Source organism: Diabrotica virgifera, chromosome 5 (assembly GCF_917563875.1).
Source record: "Diabrotica virgifera virgifera chromosome 5, PGI_DIABVI_V3a".
Classification (NCBI taxonomy): domain Eukaryota; kingdom Metazoa; phylum Arthropoda; class Insecta; order Coleoptera; family Chrysomelidae; genus Diabrotica; species Diabrotica virgifera.
Window position 1 is genome coordinate 212863223 of NC_065447.1, and position 20714 is coordinate 212883936.

The 20714-nt window shown below is 32.1% G+C and overlaps 1 protein-coding gene across 5 annotated transcripts in view; it reads right to left on the bottom strand.

The window, feature by feature from the left end:
- LOC126884602 (cyclic nucleotide-gated cation channel subunit A) overlaps positions 1-20714 on the bottom strand; it is an 839335-nt gene that overhangs the window by 340699 nt on the left and 477922 nt on the right. The window contains exon 1 of one of the 5 annotated variants that reach the window (XM_050650605.1): positions 7920-8097. The exons of the other annotated variants lie outside the window; for them this stretch is intronic. Within the exon in view, the coding sequence (XP_050506562.1) occupies positions 7920-7982 (63 nt within the window). The 5' untranslated portion in view covers positions 7983-8097. Of the gene's footprint in view, positions 1-7919; positions 8098-20714 lie in introns of those variants that run through there. 5 annotated transcript variants of the gene reach the window in all.

Below are 20714 nucleotides of genomic sequence, written 5' to 3' on the forward strand. Positions count from 1 at the left end.
AAGAACGTGAGTTGCTGCCAGAATTAACAGTATTTATTAAATATACGAAACTAAGTTATTGACTGAATAAATTGAGTGTTATTGATTAATGTACTCTAGTTATTCTCACAATTATTTTTCAATCATTGTGACAATAACCAAATACATTCGTCAATGTCTAAAGGTTCGTTGAAACAACAAATTAAATTGTTGTGACAACGAAATACTATTCAGTAATCACTGTTAGTCAATATTACGGACTAAATTTTTTTGAATGTAATATTGACAAATTGAAAGGTATACTTATTATAAATTTTGTACATGCCTTTAAAATAATATTGTCAAAATTTTTGAGTTGCGTTCCTGGGACGGCTTTATTGGAAGATCGTTCATTCAATTACATTAAATCAACTTTAACTTAAGAACGCCTGTCAGAATAATCGTAGTATGTGATTTGTTTCTAAAAAGGCAACCACATGCAATGATGACAGTAAAATCTCCTGTTAGCGATCTTATATTTAATTATGACGAAACAACCAGAAATAAACCTCTGGTATGAAATGATACTATCCGGACATGGTAAGTAATTGGTCTAAGATTTAGTTTACGATATTTTCTCGATATGATGTTGACTTACTAATAGTAGTATTTTCTTTTAATTTATTTCCTCTTTTACTATATTTTAACAGATTTTACGATTTGATTTTTCCGTTGAACTCTGTATTTTCCCATTTTAGTGGCTTGCAAATTTAGAAAAAATAAATAAATAAAAAGACTAAAGCCTAAACTGATGTGGCTAAAATTTGAATCATTTATTTTTTTTACAAAGATAAGCCTGTATACTAAATTTTACTAAAATACATATTTTATGTTGTTCTGAAGCTATTTCCTTGTGGCATTTTTATGATTAATTATTTATATGGGAAATAAGTCACAATTAAAATGAAAAAAATAATTTTATTTTTGGCTAATTATTATTATTAGCATTATTGGCTAATATATTTATGGAGGATTTCGAAACTAATATTATTTCTAAACAAAATTTAAAACCCACGGTATGGTGGAGATATATAGATGATGTGTTTTCAATATGGCCTCATAGATCAGAATTGTTGGATACGTTCCTGAATATTATAAACGATCAAGAAGAGACAATAAAATTTACAATGAAAAAGGAATACAATAACAGCCTACCTTTCCTCGATGTTTTGATCTCAAAGAAGGATATTGGATATGAGACTCAAGTGTATAGAAAACCAACACACACCAACAGATATCTCAATTACAAGTCAAATCACAACATCAACGTTAAAAAGGGAATCATTAAATCCTTATATGATAGAGCCAAAATTACTTGTTCTAACGAAAATTCCTTTTTAGCAGAAAAACAATTGTTAACATCTGTTTTATTAAAAAATGATTATCCTTTATCGTTTATAAATAAGGAATTGTCAAGATTGGATCGAATGGAACAGAACAACTTAGAACGGGATCCTACAACATTCACCAGAAATAATACGAGGAAAATATCAATACCATATATAAAAGGACTATCCGAGAAACTTAAAACAATAGGAAATAAATTCAACATTTCAACAACATTCAAAACAACAAACACATTGAGATCTATTCTATCTAAAACTAAACCTAACAATGATCAAGAAAGAACAAAGAATTGCATTTATAAAATACCTTGTGAATGCGAACAATTTTATTTAGGTGAGACATCAAGACCATTAGACGTTAGAATAAGTGAACATCAATCTTATATTAAAAATAGAGAATTTGAGAGATCTCAAATATGTCAACACGCATGGGATAATGAACATAGAGTTCAGTGGAGAGATTCAAGTATAGTCCTGAAAGAATCAGATAGTAAAAAGAGAAAAATCAAAGAAGCGGCTCTAATTATGCTAAATGAAACCAATTGTGTCGCAAATTCCTCGGTAGAATGCAGTAGGATGTGGTTACCCATACTGAAAGAGGAAGTCAATAGAAAGAAAATACCAAGATTAGTAAGTCAATAATATCGAGCTAGTACATATTTTATATTATAGTATTACTTATATATCTAGTATTATTAATATTATTTATAATTTAAACATGTTACAAGTCAGAATTTGGTATTATTTTTTGAGAGTAAATTAATGTAAGACCAAATACTTACGATGTCGGGATAGTATCACAAGGTTTTTTCCTGGTTTTCCCTTGTGATTTACTATGAAGTCTCTAACGCGAGAATTTTACTGTCGTTGCATTTGGTTGTCTTTTTAAAGACATATCACATGCTATACTTTTTTATGACGGATATTCTTGAGTTGGGGTTAATTTCATGTAATCGAATGAACTATCTTTCAGTAAGTCGTCCCAGGAACGCAACTCATAAATATTGGCAATATCATTTTAAAGTCTTCTACTTTAAAATGTATAATATATGTCTGAATTGCCAATATAAATGAGTGAGATTAAATAAATTATTAGAAGAATTTTTTTGCTTAGCAACAACACTTTAGTTTATTTTAGTAATATTTTGTATTTTGACAACGGCACCCGATTTGGGAGTCGAAACGTTAATAAAATTATTTTTTTCATTTTAATTGTGGCTTATTTCCCATATAAATAATTAATCATACATATTTTATTAAAATAACGTGCGAAAAGAAAATATATTACCAAAATGTTTTATGTACATTATGGTAGGGGAGCCCAAGCAGGGATTTTTGCAGTTACCCGAGCACGTCAGATTATCATATCGGGAGAAACCTTGTACCCTGTAAATGTAGCTCTACCATATATTGGCTCTTAATGCAGGGAAGTTCGTTAAGGGGGAACCGAAAAAAAATCTATCCTTAGAAAAACTCCAAATCGTCAGATTAAGATAAGGTAAGATAAGTACATACAAAACAGTGTATATTTCAAAAATCTTAGGATTTGAGCGGGGCGTAAGAAAATGGGTGAGTTACAAAGTTTTACAAGAAGAAAGCGAATATTTCGTGAAATGAACGACAGATCGAAAAACTAGAAAATACGTGCTCAATATTTTTCCAAAATCTATCAAATGGCACCAAACATGACCCCCCACGTAGGTGGGATGGGGGGCTACTTTAAAATCTTAAATAGGAGCCCCCATTTTTATTGCAGATTTGGATTCCTTACGTAAAATTAAGGAACTTTTATTCCAAACATTTTTTCGAATTATGGACAGATGGTGCTATATTCGGAAAAAACGATTGTTGGAAAAGGAAAATTAAATTAAAAATAGAAAGTTTCCACTAAAATGGAAAACTTTACTTAACTTTTTTTGGTTTTAGGACCTACTCTTCACAACCCAATAGGTCCCCATAACGCTCGAGTGACTGCAAATTTAGCGTACTTTCCTCCCCTACTATTAGACAGATCAGCAATTAAAAATTTTATAATATAAAAATGTATACCATTTTTATTCAGTTGCAATGCGAGGCCAAAAATGTCTTAATTTTCACTTAGATTAGACTGATTTGAGAGCGCAACCAGCACTCTTATCGAAGATTTCACCTCTTGTTAGAGGCTCTTCAGAGAATGCATAGGTTGCTTTTCTCTAATTCAGTAAATTTTTCGACATATTATTAGTCCCACACTGCAACTGAGGTGAATGGATTAGGTGACTAGCGTCATATGGCAATTGAAAGATAAAGTTTTTCAATCCTAATAGCAACATTAAGAATATTAAAAAATATTAAAAATATTACTAAAAGATTTTTAAATTAAAAACTTATTGGTACATTTCCTTGGTGACACCTCCAAGGCTTCTACAATTTGCAAGCCAAATGGATGCTGCAGTGAAGACAAAAGGGAAGGAATTCTACACTATGCAATTCACAACCCCCTTCTGCAGCTTGGTAAAGTTCCAACGGAAAATGCACCTAGTTATTCCACGGAGTAATACTATGATAAAATAAAAATGTATACCATTTTTATTCAGTTGCAATGCGAGGCCAAAAATGTCTTAATTTTCACTTAGATTAGAGAGCGCAACCAGCACTCTTATCGACGATTTCACCTCTTGTTAGAGGCTCTTCAGAGAATGCATAGGTTGCTTTTCTCTAATCCAGTAGAGATTAGGGTGGCAGTGAATAAAATTAAGATAGCTATGATGGTAACCAACGTTCTGAGAGGACATGGTACATGAAGAAGAAGAAACTTAAAAAGTTCTTTTAGATGCATTAGGATTTTAAAATGCTTATTTTAAGAAGCTTAGGAGGGGGGCTCTGCCGACTTTCGTTTAACATTAAGGTTGGCGCATTTTTTAAGATACTCCGATCCTGGTTATACGTAAGGTGTAAGGTGTATGACTCAAAAATACTGAATTATTTTTGACATTGAAAAAACAATGTGTGACTAAATTTAGCTATAACAATAATCAAATTGTCCCTCAAAATCAACAGAACATTCCTTCTTCTGTTATGTTGTTTAAAATCGAGAAGTGCCATGAGTTAATGTTGTCTTAGAGGAAAAAATATTAGAGGTAAACAAATATTTTATCGAACGTTTCGTTTTTTTTGCGTGACCGCACTTTAAATGAAGTCATAATGACGAATGATCAATAACATTTATTGGTAATTATGCCTCGATATGTAAAATTTTATTAGAGTGATAATTTAATAGATCATAAAGACATAAGGGATTATATTTACTGGCATTGTATGAATGTTAATGATATGACGTATTACGATAAATTTTATATGTGTATCAAAAAAGTAGATTATATTGATTTAAAAATCTGAATATACATATTGGTGTTTTATGGGCTATAGTACATACCAAGGCACCAAGACATTTGACTAATTTAATAGGAGTACATTTTAAAAACATTTTGGCCAAACGTATTTTCCAAATTTTATAATTAACAAAGTCTGTAGGGCTTGTATTACGCAAAATGTTATAAAACTCATTTACAACGAGAAGTGACTATAGAAACAGATGAATCTTGTCTCATCCAATTGTTAATACAATGCTATATGCTGGTTTGAAATAGTAAATTTCTCTCTCTCCCTCTCTAGTTCCATCCCTTCTTATGGAGCATTGGGAGCTTATGCGTTTTTTTGGCAAAAAATGTAAGATTGCTAACTGGCCGGATCAGCATATCCCCTTTCTTGATTCTCTGGGTAAACTGTGTACTAGTTCCTTTTATTCTCTTATATTTTTCTTGCTCTGTTTTTGACTTCACCTCAACTTATTCCAATTTTTTCGTGTTATCTCGTTGTAGTTCTTTTCCAGCTGATGTCTGGTCTTCCTGTTTTTATTTTCCAATCTGGTCGGTATTCAATGTCAATTGTGTCGGAGTACTATGCCAACTTGTTAATTTTTGTTTGCATATGATTTCGGTGTTCAGTAAGCAGGCAGCTGTTATCCGTGTTCTAACTGGTTCAATATATAGGTTCCACCTGATGCCTGTTCCATCTTCTAAGTTGCCCAGATACCTAAGCTTTGGTCTACCTCTAGTACGTCGTCCCAGTGGTCTTTTTGGGTCAAATACTTTTCTCACCATCGCATCTACCTCTCTTCTGATTGCATGCACATTCCATCTGAGGAAAAGTTTATCTGACAGATTATCATGTAATCTATCTGATAAACTTCCTGATAACTAGTTATCCGGAGGTGAAAAACCTGGCCTTAATAAAATATGTAAAGATCTCAAAATATATACATTTTGATTTAGTGAGTTGTTGCAACAAGCCCACGATATTTAACTTAGACATGCCACAAGAAACAGTTTGAGTTGTAGCCGGATATAGCTTCTAAAGTATTAAAGACCCAGTGCCACATAATATTGAGTACGTGGGCAGTATTTCGAATTTTAACAACAATGTGTTACACTAGAAAATATGCAACATCTAATCTTATAAAATCCTAATGCGACAAGTCACGCAGTGTGTCCGGTTTGGTTTCGATATGTAAACATTGAATGACGTTTAATAAACGTAATTTTATTTTGTTACATCTTTTTTATAACAGCTCCAGAATGACTGAACCGAATTAGCTAATTTCGATTTCAAAACGTTTGTAGAAGTCCAAGGAAGGTTTAGAAATGTGAGAAAATGAAATAAAATTGTAAAGAAAATACTAAAAACAACAACGTTATTGTCATATAGTACATACAGTTATAATAAGTGCGTTCGCGGATACCCTGGACAACTTGCCGTTGACAACTCCTAACCTCACCTAATATAAATAACACCGTTAATAGATAAATATACAAGGTATATTTACTTTTAATTAATATTAATAACTAATTATTAAATTATATTAGGTAAATATACCTTGTATATTTATCTATCAACGGTATTATTTATATTATTTTAAAGTGCGCATGCGATTTTCTGACAATTTATGCAATTTTCTGATAATTTCAGGTATCCGCGAACGCAACTATTATCCTCCTTTAGATTTACGTCACTAAAACTGCGGCTAACTTCGCGTCTATTTACTTTGTTACGTTTAACGTAAAATCCAAGCTTTTGTCATTTTATGTGATCTAATTATGGTATTTAGAATTGTTTCATTAAATTTATAATTATTAAAATATATTGCATTAATGCACAAACTTGAATTTTCAACTTAATCGTAGAGAAAATGTTGAAAAAAATAGTTTTTATTATTGTAAGTAAACAATGTTTTAAAATTATTTTTAATTATAATAGTTATTCATGATATAAGTGTTAAAAGTACACGTTTAAGGCACGCATGTGAAAGTTTGCGAATGAGCGATAGCGAGTTCTGCAATTCACATGAGTGCCTTAAAAATGCACTTTTAACACGCATATCATACAATATTTTTTCTACAAAAGTAATTACAGGACAATATCTACAAAAACTTTTACTTGAACTTGACTGCCATTCCATTTTTATATTTTTTTGACATTACATCAGAATTGCCTATACGGTCAATACGAACTGCAGTGTCTTAAAATTTTTAAAGCACTAGTGCCTTAAAGTAGCATTTTTAACGCTCGTATGGAGTGCTAAAAATTGCATTTTTAACACGGTTGTAGAAAAACATATTTTCTGTATATTAATTTTCGATATTCTTGTCGATGTCAAAAATAAATATATTCTTGAGCAAGGAGCACATTTTTTACACACTTAATATACATCTAATAAAGGTTAAAATTGAAAATGGTTATTCATTTTTTACATCTAATAAAATTGACATTGGATATAATATTGTAAAGATCTTCTTCCTTAGACTTCTAATATATCAAAATCAAAAGTAGCCAAATCAATCCAGTCATTCTCGAGTTATAAAATAAAAATGATATAAAAAATAATCAGAAAAAATGGAGGGTATCAGATAAAATTTGAAGGTGCCAGAAAAAATTGAGAGTCAGAAAAAAATGGAGGGTGTCAGAAAAAATTGGAAGAATATGGATATTTTTCCAATCCTAAAATTGGAAGGAGATACGATAAAATAGGAATGTCAGAAAAAATTTAGTGTAGTGACCGTAGAAGGCAATTGATTGTATTCCCCCTATAGTCACTTCACTAGTACCTATAGATCACTAGTATATACGTAATAAACATACAGCATAATATATATTATAAACCTTGATAAAAACTGTGAAAATATACTATTAAACAAGTGCATGGAAGATCGGACCAGAAATCCAAAGAAAAAGAAGAAGAAACCCCAAAAATATTAAGTTATTAAAAAAATACTGCAAAGTTCAACTCATACCAAAACACTTGTAAATAAAATTGACTAAATTGACTGTATGGATTTTTGCGATTTTAAAATTCTTCCAATAATATTAATTTTATTAATGAACAAAAAACTGTTCAACCTTTAAACCATAATAACAATGTCAATATCACACAGTCACTATTATTTTTTATTAAAACTGCCACAAAACATATTTCAATTAACGTCGAATGAAACGGTCCACTCTATATCGTGTACATACCCTATAGCCATAGCCATCTACAGGTGTTATATTTAACTTAACAGTCACCATCTCAACTAACATCAGCACGTGGCATCATAATTCCGAACGCAACACGGTCAATTTCAACGAACAAATGAAGAGCGCCTGCAGATTCATCACTGACAAACGAACGACAATTCTTCGACCATGATGGCGAGTAATCAACTGATCGTGTTTAATCGAATATGATACTGCGAATAGAGTTGAGTCGATAATGACAACAATTATAAGGATACTAGTGACAAATCGATCCTTTCATGGACCATTCGTTTAACACTTTAAGATTGATGATGATCTATTACAACTGACGTTATATGAATATCCATATAAATGTTAAATTATAAAAGCTACTTTAAATATTTCTTGTATTATATTTTACTACTTAAAATTTATGTTATGTTTTGGTCTTAAAAAAATAGCTCACGTTTGAAATTTAGTCGACAAGTGTGAAGCAATTATTATTTTTTGGCCGTAGGTAAAGCGGGCCATTCACGATCTGATTTGTGGTACCTCTAGTGGTACCACTAGTGGTATTACTAGTTGGATATTCGGCTCTATTCACTCTCCACCTTTTTATCTTACTAGCGCCCCAACTCTGTTTTTACAGTGGTGTACACTGCTCAGCCAAAAAATGTATCGAGTAAAGTCTATAATATGCAAAATATAATTCGGAGGATTTGTATTTTTAAAAATTGGGTACATGAGTTGAGGTTTCATAATTAAGCATGCAATAAGCCATAAGTTTCGTTTCTCTAGCATTTGTCTAGGGCTGATATGAACTAATTAATTTTTACGTCTCTTGTAATTTTTACGCCTTTTTATATGTAGGGTAGTTATATTCTATTTTACAAAGAAATAAAAACTTGTTCTAAACTGGAGCTGGGATTTACTTTGCTGTGTGTGGGTGTATCGTGTATTTTTAATATTAGCAATTTTTCGTGCCATTAAAAGTTATTTTCTATTATTTATTTGTGAACCTAGCGATCTTTGCTCAGCGATGTACCTACCAATTGAGATTTTGTTTGGAGCTGATGTTGTAAGCAAATTGTATACACGGAGGAACTACTATTTAGTTACAGTGCGGTCTCGTAGCAAATTTACTATTATAATTGGGAATAAATCACAATGTTAGTTAGAAATTAAATTTATTTGGCGTTTCGACTTCTACTTCTGAAATCGTTATCAAAATGCTCCGAAGTGAAAGTTGAAATATCAAATAAATTTAATGTATAACTAACTAATATCGTGGCTTATTCCCAATTCAAGTAGTAAATTTGAATAAGATGCCAAAAGAAAATAGCTTCAGATTAATAAGAAACTTATCTTTATTTACAGAAAGGAAAATGATTGGTTCCAACAAAAAGTAAATAATGAAGAATCGTGTATTTTAATAAGCGTAATTTTTGTGAAAGTTTATTTTCTATTAAATATTTTCAAACTAGGAATGTTTGAGTAAAGAATTTTGTAGACATCCCATACGTAATATACTGCGAGGCATAAGTTAGGGATATAGAAAATTTATGCTCATTTTCATAGTTGATTTTTTCGTGAACGGGTTAACGGATCCCACTATTTTTTTTACCATTTTAGATATTTCTTCAGTGTTAACACAGTTGTGCAAATATTTACTTAAACTTCTTTTTTGTACTTATACCGGGTGGAGGAAAAGAAATGTTTTTCTTATGTTAAGTTTGGAACACCCTGTAGGGAGAACGAGGTACAATAATGAGTATGCATCGGAGTCGTATTATAGTCTTATGTTTTGTGAACATTTTGTTTTTTAATGTGCCTGATATCTTTAGAAACAAAGAAATTAGACGGTTTTGTAGTTTAACATGTGTTTTAACCGAAACAAAAGTTTGAGACACCCTTTAGGGAGGAAAAGGTAAAATGGTGGTTATGCATTGATACTATGTTGTAGTTCCATCTTTTGTAAACCATTTATTTTTTAATTTCTCTGATATCTTTAATGACAAAGAAACTAGACGGTTTTAAATATGTGTTTTAACTGACTGCGATACGTGAGGTCATGTCTTATCATACCACTAAGAAGAAATTATTTCCTATATATAGTGCGAAAGAAAAATAATGTTCAAAGAAAAAGAATATGTGTAATGTACCTCTCGATATTTAAAGAGCCTCCAGTTAGACACCGAATCCGTATTACTTTCAGGGAAATTCCACCCCAAAACATCATAGAGCCTCCATTAAACAATCTCGTCTCTCTTATGTTGTGCTGTGCATACCGCTTACCTGATCGACAAATACCTCTTATGGGTGTCGATAAGAACTGTTTGCGTTATGTGCCTGTTTTAAAAGTTTTGTTAACTGTTATTTTTTAGTGTTAATTTAGTTTTGTTTCAGTTAAAATACATGTTAAGGAGTAAATCACCTATTTTCTTTGTTATTTTCTTTATATTTAGAAAGCTAAATATATCAGGGAGATTTAAAAGACGGTTTTGTAGTTTAACATGTGTTTTAACCGAAACAAAAATTTGAGACACCCTTTAGGGAGGAAAAGGTAAAATGGTGGTTATGCATTGATACTATGTTGTAGTCCCATCTTTTGTAAACCATTTATTTTTTAATTTCTCTGATACCTTTAATGACAAAGAAACTAGACGGTTTTAAATATGTGTTTTAACTGACTGCGATACGTGAGGTCATGTCTTATCATACCACTAAGAAGAAATTATTTCCTATATATAGTGCGAAAGAAAAAGAGTGTTCAAAGAAAAAGAATATGTGTAATGTACCTCTCGATATTTAAAGAGCCTCCAGTTAGACACCGAATCCGTATTACTTTCAGGGAAATTCCACCCCAAAACGTCATAGAGCCTCCATTAAACAATCTCGTCTCTCTTATATTGTGCTGTGCATACCGCTTACCTGATCGACAAATACCTCTTATAGGTGTCGATAAGAACTGTTTACGTTATGTGCCTTTCTGTTTTAAAAGTTTTGTTAACTGTTATTTTTTAGTGTTAATTTAGTTTTGTTTCAGTTAAAATATATGTTAAGGAGTAAACCACCTATTTTCTTTGTTATTTTCTTTATCTTTAGAAAGCTAAATATATCAGGGAGATTCAAAAAACAAAATGTTCACAAAACATAAGACTACAATACGATTCCGATCTATACACAGATTTGTACCTCGTTCTGCCTACAGGGTGTTTCAAACTTAACATAAGAAAAACATTACTTTTTTTCCACTCGGTATAAGTACAAAAAAGAAGTTTAATTAAATCTTTGCACTACTGTGTAAATACTAAAAAATATCTAAGATAATAAAAAAAATAGCGAAATCCGTTAATCCGTTCACGAAAAAATCAACTATGAAAATGAGCATACATTTTCTATATCCTTAACTTATGACTCGCAGTGTAGTGGAAATTTTTAATCCGACATCCAACATCAGCATTCACGCTCCAACTTTCTTAGTGGTACCACTAGTGGTATTACTAGTGGTACCACTAACCCAACCGGCCCATTCACGGTTTGATTTTAGATCCAACTACGAAAGTTGTACCACTAGAGGTACCACAAATCAGATCGTGAATGGCCCGCTTAACTACTATGAGGCAGTGAAAGGACATATTTCACAACTGACCAAAATTTAATCAGAAATCGCACATGCGGCGCATGCACCTTATTTTCGTTATCTAAAATATACTCAAAGCATCATCACCATAAATCAGCCAATTGCGTCCATTGCAGGATATAGGCCTCCCTTAGTTCTTTCCAGTGTTCTCTGCACTGGGCCGCTTGTAGCCAGTTTCCCACTATTTTTTTGATGTCGTCGGTCCATCAGTCGGTGGTCCTCCTCGGTTTCTTTTATAGTTTCTGGGACTTTTGGGACTCTATTCCATGATTCGTCTTATCCACTGTCCATCTTGTGTTCTAGCCTAGCTAAGTGACCTTTCCAGTTCCACTTAAGCGTTGTGATTCGTTCGATAACGTGTTGAACTCCTGATCTTTGTGTGATTTGTTGGTTTGTTATGTGGTCTCAAAAGCTCACATCCAGCATTGTACGTACCTACTTATTGCATACTCAAAACATACTTTTATATAAATATATGAATTACATAAAAATTCAGAGGTTTATTCGGTCTGATTGGTTGGCAAAAAATAAAGAAGTAAGCTGCTTCAGTGATACATTGAAAACGTTTCGCTTTAAAATTTTAAAAGCTTCATAAGTTCACTACAAAATAAGTTAAAGTCTCTAATGCCTGGTTGCACCAACAAATCTTAAACTCCAGCTTAGCCCAGCTGAGCTTATAGATAGGGCCGCTTTAGGTTTTTCTTACGTTGCACCATAATTTTCGATTCTAATCATCTCAATCCACGTATCAATGAATTGTGCCAAGCTGAAAATTGATCTAAGACTCAAGGGTCCAATGCGTTTGTTTAGTAAGCTGAGCTTACGGCACGCGTTAAGCTTTAGATATGTTGGTGCAACCAGGCATAAGTATAACACCTAAAATGATGTGGTATATACTTACAAAACAATTTGTAGTTTGTTTAAGGTGTTAAAAATCTGTAGAGCTACCCAAATAGAGCAACTATCCTAACGAAAAGCAATAAAAAATATACCGCGCATTACTGCTCATTAATATATTGCTCCGGTGATTTAAATATCACTGAAGGCATTATTTAGTTTGTTTCTACACACAGTAGGAAGAGATATAAACTGAGATTTTGCCTATGCCAACTAGCGGGACAGGTGTGTGAATGCTTTACAGCCCTTGGGTGGTCGCATCTAAGTGTTTGATTATTGACTTATACAGGATTAGTTGAAAAAAATTGTTCGAAGTGAGGAACTATATAACAGAACTATTTGAATGATAAGGTTTGCTTAACTCAGAATAGAATAGAATATAGAATAGAATTTATTGAATCAAATATACAAAATTTCTTTTGTTTTTGACAAGTCAAAAGAGTACGTACATTATAAAACTTGGACAAAATTTAAAAGATAAATATTATAAATTATAATGAAAAGATATACAAACAGGTACTAACAAATTTAAACAATTTAACACACTATGTTAAAACGTAAAAACATTAAATAAACATAAAAGCATGAAATTAATATCGTCATAATCGGCAAAAAAACCCTGACCAAACTAGTACTATTATATTATATAAGCGGTACCTAAGTACTCTGTCTTTGTGTAAAAACAATGTTTTAAAAAATTTGATTTTATTTTATTTTTAAACGACTGTAAATGAAGACTTTTTACTTCATCTGGCAAAAAATTGTACAAACTAACATCAGTCGAGTTTTTTATACTTTTCGTCAACCTAAAACGTTGTGCTCTAATAGCATCTCTCGATCTTGTATGATGATCATGGAAGTTGGAGTTTATGTTAAACTTACTTTTGTTGGAATGAATTTCAATCAGCGTCTCATATATATAGAGTGAAGGCAGTGACATAATACCTAACTCCTGAAATAAAGGTTTACAGTGTTCCCTATACTCTGCTCCTGCAAGTATCCTCACTACTTTCTTTTGTAATTTAAAAATTCTGGCTGCGTGACAAGAGCCACCCCAAATAGTTATTCCGTAATTTAAATGGCTATGGAACAGTGCAAAGTAGATCATTATAAGGGTACATTTAGGGATCATAAAAACTAAGTTGCGTATCAAAAATATAGTTGTAGCAAGTTTAGAACTTAAGTAGTCTGTATGAGCACTCCAGTCCAAATTATCATCTAGAAAAATTCCTAAGAGTTTAACACTATTTCCTAAGACACACTTCCGATCAGAACTAAACATCAAATTCTGATTTTTGTCTTCATTTAGCTTCAGACCATTATGCAAAAACCAGTTTTTTGCTTTCTGAGTATCACTATCTATTTTAATTTTCAAATTATGTTGATTAATGTCAGTATTTATGAGAGTGGTATCATCTGCAAAGCACACACATTTTATGGGAAAAGTGTAGTGAAATAGATCGTTAAGATAAATAAGAAACAAAGTGGGTCCTACTATTGAACCTTGAGGAACACCGTATTCGACCGTGTTCAAATCAGAAAAGCTATTATTAAGAAAAACTGCCTGTTTTCTATTTGTTAAATAAGATGTAAATAGATTGAGGGTGTTTCCTCTTATACCATATTTATGCATTTTTTCCAACAGTAATTTATGCGAAACACAGTCAAAAGCTTTGGATAAATCACACAATGTCAAAGACACGAAATGACCCTCCTCCAAGCCGTCGACTATATCTCTCACAATTTTCTGTATAGCTTGTGTAGTGCTGCACTTTTTTCTAAAGCCATATTGATTACAGTGAAGTATTTTGTGTTTATCTAGATATTCTATCAAACGAGTATTAAGAATGCTTTCAAAAATTTTACCGAAAATGGGAATGATAGAGATGGGACGATAATTTCCAATTTCATCTAAAGACCCCTTTTTGAATAGTGGTAACACTTTTGTTACTTTTAGTACATCTGGGAAAATCCCCTCAGTAAGGCAATTATTATAAAGTAAAACTAATTTGTCAATAACAATATCAATAGTTTCGACAATTATTTTTTTGTTCAAGAAATAAAAATCTGTACAATGTGAATTTTTCAAGCCACGCAAAACATTTCTGATCTCAATATCAGTAACAGGTAGTAAAAATAAAGAGTGGCAAGGAGAGTGTACGTCTTTCAAAATATCTATAGCCACATTTTCATTTGTAGAACTAAAAGAATCTCTAATATTTTTAGCTACTGAAGTAAAGTAATTATTGAAATCGTTTGATGAGATCGTACTAGGACAAACTTTTTTATTTTGAACTTTATTTCTGTGATAGTTTATAACTTTCCAACTGTCACGAGATATATTTTCAGAATTTGAAAAGAAATACCCATAAGCTAGTTTTTTCTTTAATGATATTGTTGATCTATAATGCTTCTTAAACTTATTATATTCACTATAATCTTTTGTAACGTCAGCAATTACCTTGACCGTGGAAAGATTTTCTCGCATAAGTTTTAATTCATCATCAAACCAAGAAATTGGAGCTTTACTATGAGTTCGCAATTTTTTTAATGGAAAATTGATTTCAGTTAACTTTTGATACATTTCAGTAATAAATTGAGCTAATTCTGTTGCTGTTTTGAGAGAAATAGCTAAAGACCAGTCAACGTTATTTAACGAATGTTTTAACTTCAGTATGCCATTACTCGTTATACGTCTTGTGTATGTATTTGCACTATGATTTTTTTCAGATTTTATTTTTAAGTTAATAAATTGAGCAAGATGATCAGAGATACATGGGTCCACAATTCCACAACCAATTATCCCCCTGTCTAAGATGTTATCTAAACAAGTTGCTGATCTAGTTGTTATTCTAGTATATTCATTAATATTTATTGTTAAGCCAAAAGTAGAAATTAGATCACGGAAATTGCTGAGTTCATTAGAAGATTTTTTAAAATCCATGTTGAAATCCCCAATTATTATTATTTCTAAAAAATTAGCACAGCAAAACACCAATAACTTTTCAAAAAGGTCTAGAAATATTTTAAAATTCCCATTTCAGGTTCTATTAACTGTTACTATAATAGTTTTAATATCTGTAATTTCTAATGCACAAAATTCACCCTCATATTCACATGATATATCATTCAAACAAACTGGTCGTGTAGAAAATTTATTATCGCTAAAAATTGCAACACCTCCATGTTCTCTTACCTTCCGACAGAAAAAAGTTGACAAAAAGTACCCATCAAACTTTAATGTTGTTGATTCGTTTTCTCTGAGCCAATGTTCAGAGAAACATAATATATTGTATCTTTTATTTTACAAAAAAACATTAAGCTGATCTATTTTGTTTATTAAACTTTGGGTGTTTACATGAAAAATACTAACTAGACTAATTTGGTCAGAGTTTGCTAACGAATTTTGTTTATTATAAAATGGTACAGACTTTTTTAAAATAACACTTTCACTGTTGTCTTTTCCTGTTAAAGTATCTACCTTGGTTAGGAGGTTTATTGACGCAATATTTTCTGCGAAAAAAATATTCACTCACTTCTATTCCCTTTGGCCATGTCTGTGGTTGAAAAAGAATATCCTTCAATTCTGCATCTGCCGTAATCCTGAAAGAATTGGATCCATTTACCTTATTCTCGTATAAAGTGCACGAGAACTCATGCCCGGGAAACTTTGTTTGTAGGTATGTTTCCAATTTTTGTGTACTATAAGATTGTTTATACTTTGCTGCATAAATCCACACCTTGTCTTTTGTTGCAAGCTCCTCACTCTCGCTGTTATTGCCCACAACTTTTGCATCGGACCGAGTTTTGTTTTGGTTTTGGCCAAGACTGTGGATATCATTCATTTTCAAACTTTGTTGAGCCTGCGTTAGGGCGCTTGAGAATTGCTGGTTTGTAATTGTTATATTCTCACGTGTCTCGTGTATGCCCTTGGTTTTCTTTCCTTTAGCTTTAGCGACGGAATTTGGAGGATGACCGGCAACACCGGTTTGTTTGTTTGTATTTGGAACATGGTTAACCTGCAAATTTGCTGGGTTTTGTAGCAAATTTATAATATAATCTTGATTACTAATCGTTCGTTCAAGTTCTTTGATAATACGTGTTGAAGCTTCTAGTTGGATGTTTGCCACTTTGAGGTCATATTTTAATGTTAAGTGACTTACCGCATGGGCGTGGTCAGTTGAACTATTATCAGATATTTCAGTAGTTACATCAGGAAACTTGGTATTTTCATCACTTTCCACATACTTAACCACTTTATCACTTGATTTTATGTCCAAAGGCACTTTCTTTTCAATTATTATCCTTATTAGATCACTTTTATTCAATTTGTTCAATTCTTTCGTAACTTCCTCGATCTCCGCCATGTTGCCATGTATTTATGGCACGAGTCGATAGCAATGGACGTTGACCCAGATTTAGAAGACCTAGATCCAGACGCCGAAAATCCAGACTTAGAAGAGGTACATACGTAATAAACATTGCAGTGGTGTATTTTACTAGTCTTATTAGTTTATCTTACTTACTTACTGACTTACTTACTTACTTACTTACTTACTTACTTACTTACTTGCTTACTTACTTACTTACTTACTCCGTGGCGTTACAACCATTCGTGGGTTTTAGTCGACTCGACAACATGCCTCCACTGTTTTCTGTTTTGAGCAACCTCCATCCAATTCTCCACGCCCATAGTGCTTAGGTCTCCTGCTATATTATCTGGCCACCGGAGTCGAGGGCGTCCGCGTGGTCTCCTTCCAGTTGGGACTTCCTCCCACACCAGTCTTACTGATTTTTGGTCAGAATGTCTTCTGAGGTGTCCTGCCCATTGGAGTCTTCTGAACTTTATTTATTTTATGGTGTTGGCGTCTGGGCAAAGTTCTTAGAGCTCTTTGTTAGTTCTTATCCTATATTGTCCAGATGCTTCATCCAGCACAGGACCAAAGATCTTCCTTAGAATTTTTCTTTTCCAAACACGTAGTCTCTATTCGTTTGTCTTCGTTATCGTCCACGTTTCGCTTGCATACATCACAACGGGTCGTATGATTGTTTTATAGACTTGTATCTTCGTAAGTCTTGTCAGTTGTTTCGATTTTATAAGGTTTTGGAGGGCAAAAAAACATGTGTTGCCGGCTTGCATCCTGTTGTTTATTTCTTGTGATCCGTTATTGTCTTCAGTTATTGTTGTTCCAAGATACTTGAATTCTCTAACGCGCTCAAAGTTAAAGTCATCGATAGTGATGTTCTGACCGATTCTGTGTCCGCTTTGGTTATTAGTTTATCGGAAATGAAAAATGCATCTAAGGCTTCACCATTTCATAGCACAGTATTATTGGCTGATTTAATAGATATTTAATCCCTATTCCACGAACATACGACTGTGTTGGATTATCTCGACAACGAATATTTTATTGTGCAAAATATGAAGAACGAAAGTAAATTGCAAATTACATTGTTGCTTATTGGAATAATTATTAGAGGCATTTACTTTCGTACTTCTTATGTTGTACACTAAAATATTCGTTGTCGCGATAATTTAAAACAGTCGTATATTCGTGGAATGAACCATATGATATAAGTGTTAAAAATACAATTTTAAGGCACGTATGTGAAGGTTTGCAGAATGAGCGAAGAATAGAATAGAATAGAAATATGCTTTATTGTCATGAAAAATTGTACAATTTTATCGACAAAGCGTATAAAAAGTCAAGAAGACAAAACAATAACAATCCAATTTACTAAAATTACATAAATCGTTAATATATTTATAATAATAACAATAATAATGAAGTTAAACAGAAGTAATCAATTGCAAAATTTAAGTAAATTGCAAATGCATAGTCTACCTAGTAACTAATAAGTTTAAAAGTTAAGCTGCTGCATATGACACCCAATTATAGACAAAAACATGATAATAAAAATACTACTTGTGCAAAGGGTACTGTACTTTCTTAGTTATTGATTAAGAAAATCTTCTACTGAATAATATGGTCTTTCAGATAGGTAGGCTTTTGTCAGTTTACGGAATTTGGGGAAAGATGCTGCAGATTTAAGTTGTAGAGGGTGATGGTTGTAAAGTTTTTTTGCGGAATATAATATAAATTTCTTTACTAACTCAGAGGACGGGGTCGGCATATAGACGTCAAACGTAGAATTTCTCGTGAAGTAGTTATGATTAGGTCTTGGTGGAAAGACATGTAGATGTTTACGAATTAAGCAAACAGTTTCTAAAATATACAAAGATGGAAGGGTTAAAATTCTGTGATCTTTGAAGTAACTTCTGCAATGTGTTGTTCTTCTGAGACCAAACAGATATCTAATTGCTCTTTTTTGTAATTTGAAAATAACATCGAATTGGGCAGCTGTACCAGAACCACAAAAAGGAAGACCATAACGAAGATGTGACTCGAATAAAGAAAAATATGTTATTTTGGAAGATGCTAAATTGAGTTGATTCAAAACAGATCTTATAGCATAGCAAGCTGAGGATAGTTTCTTCCTTAACAAATCGATATGGTGGGACCATTTAAGGTTGCTGTCTAAAAAAATACCAAGACATTTTACAGAATCAACGGTACTGATCTGGCTGTTATTAAGAGGTAAGGGTTGAAGGACTCCTTTATAAGACAATGCTACTGTTTTATCTACGTTAAACGAGAGTAAATTAGAGTCAGACCAGGTTTTTATTGTAAGTAGATCAGAAGTTATAGTAGCATGAAAAGTTGCAATATTTGAGTTGCTCCAAGTGATACTGGTATCATCAGCAAAAAAAAGACTTTTCCATCGATTTTTAAACTAGTGATGTCATTAATAAAGATAAGGAAAAGTAGAGGACCCAATACTGAACCTTGAGGTACCCCACATACAATGTTTTTGAGACTAGAGTCTGTATAATTTGCTCTAACCAGTTGTTTCCTATCATTCAAGTAAGATTGGAACCAATCTAAAGGAATACCTCGAATTCCGTAGAAATTTAGTTTTCTTATCAAAGTGTTATGATTTACACAATCAAAAGCTTTGGCGTAGTCACAAAAAACGGTGGCAGTGTGAAGATTATTGTTCAGTGCTTGATAAACCTCATGTAGTACAGAAAAGATGGCATCAGTGGTGCATTTATTATTTAAAAAGCCGAACTGATTTTGTGATAAAATGTTGTTTTCAACTAGAAAGAACATAAGTCGGGCTTTTATGAGTCTCTCAATAATTTTGGAGAGTACCGGTAGTAGTTCAATAGGTCTATAATTGCAGGTATTAGATATTTCACCACCCTTATGAAGAGGAATAATGATGGCTGTTTTCAGGCACTCTGGAAATTTACCTTTCTCAAAGGAATCATTAATTAGTGAGATGAGGACTTCTGAAGTGAATTCTGAAATTCATATGAGTGCCTTAAAAATGTAATTTTAACACGTATATCATACAATATTTTTTCTACAAACGTCTTATATATCAACAATTATAATTTATTCCTTCTCAATTACAGGACAATACCTACAAAAACTTTTACTTGAACTTTAACATTCCATTTTTATATTTTTTTGACATTACATCAAAACTGCCTATACTGTCAATACGTAAATCATAACAACTATAGAATTACATCTACTTTTATTGTTGTATATTCTAACAAATTTTAATAGTTTTTTTCTACAAACGTGTTAAAAATGCAATAATACAGTTTAAATTAAATTTAAAAAAAACATTTTTTCAAATTGCGCAGGTTGTACTGTTAATATTAATGTTAATAGATGAAATATAAAAAATATTTTAATGTTTGTCTTCAAAATTTGACATTTCAATTTTAACTGCAGTGCCTTAAATTTTTTAAAGTACTAGTGCTTTAATAGTTATTTATGAAAGAGCTCGTGAAGTATGCTTTTTGCGAACGGACGCGATTTTTAGAGCACGAGCGACAACGGAGCGAGTGCTATACATCGCGTAAGTTTACAAAAAGTACTTCACGCACAGATTCATACAACATTTTATCTACGATAAACAAATAAAAAAACTGTAACTCTTCGTCACTGGAATTCTTTTCTATTCTACAATTTTTAGAACTTTGACATTTAAAAATCCTAACTACTTTCAAACCACAAAACTATCAAAAATTTTGTTGTAAGTCATTGCTCATATTGTCATCACCATGACAACGCGAAATTTCAGGATATTTGATTATATGAAAGTGTGCCAAAAAACCCATTGAAAGTGTGCGAAAAAGTAAATCCCATTTAAAATACATTGTTACTTCACGCACTGCTATCTATAATGACAGTTTT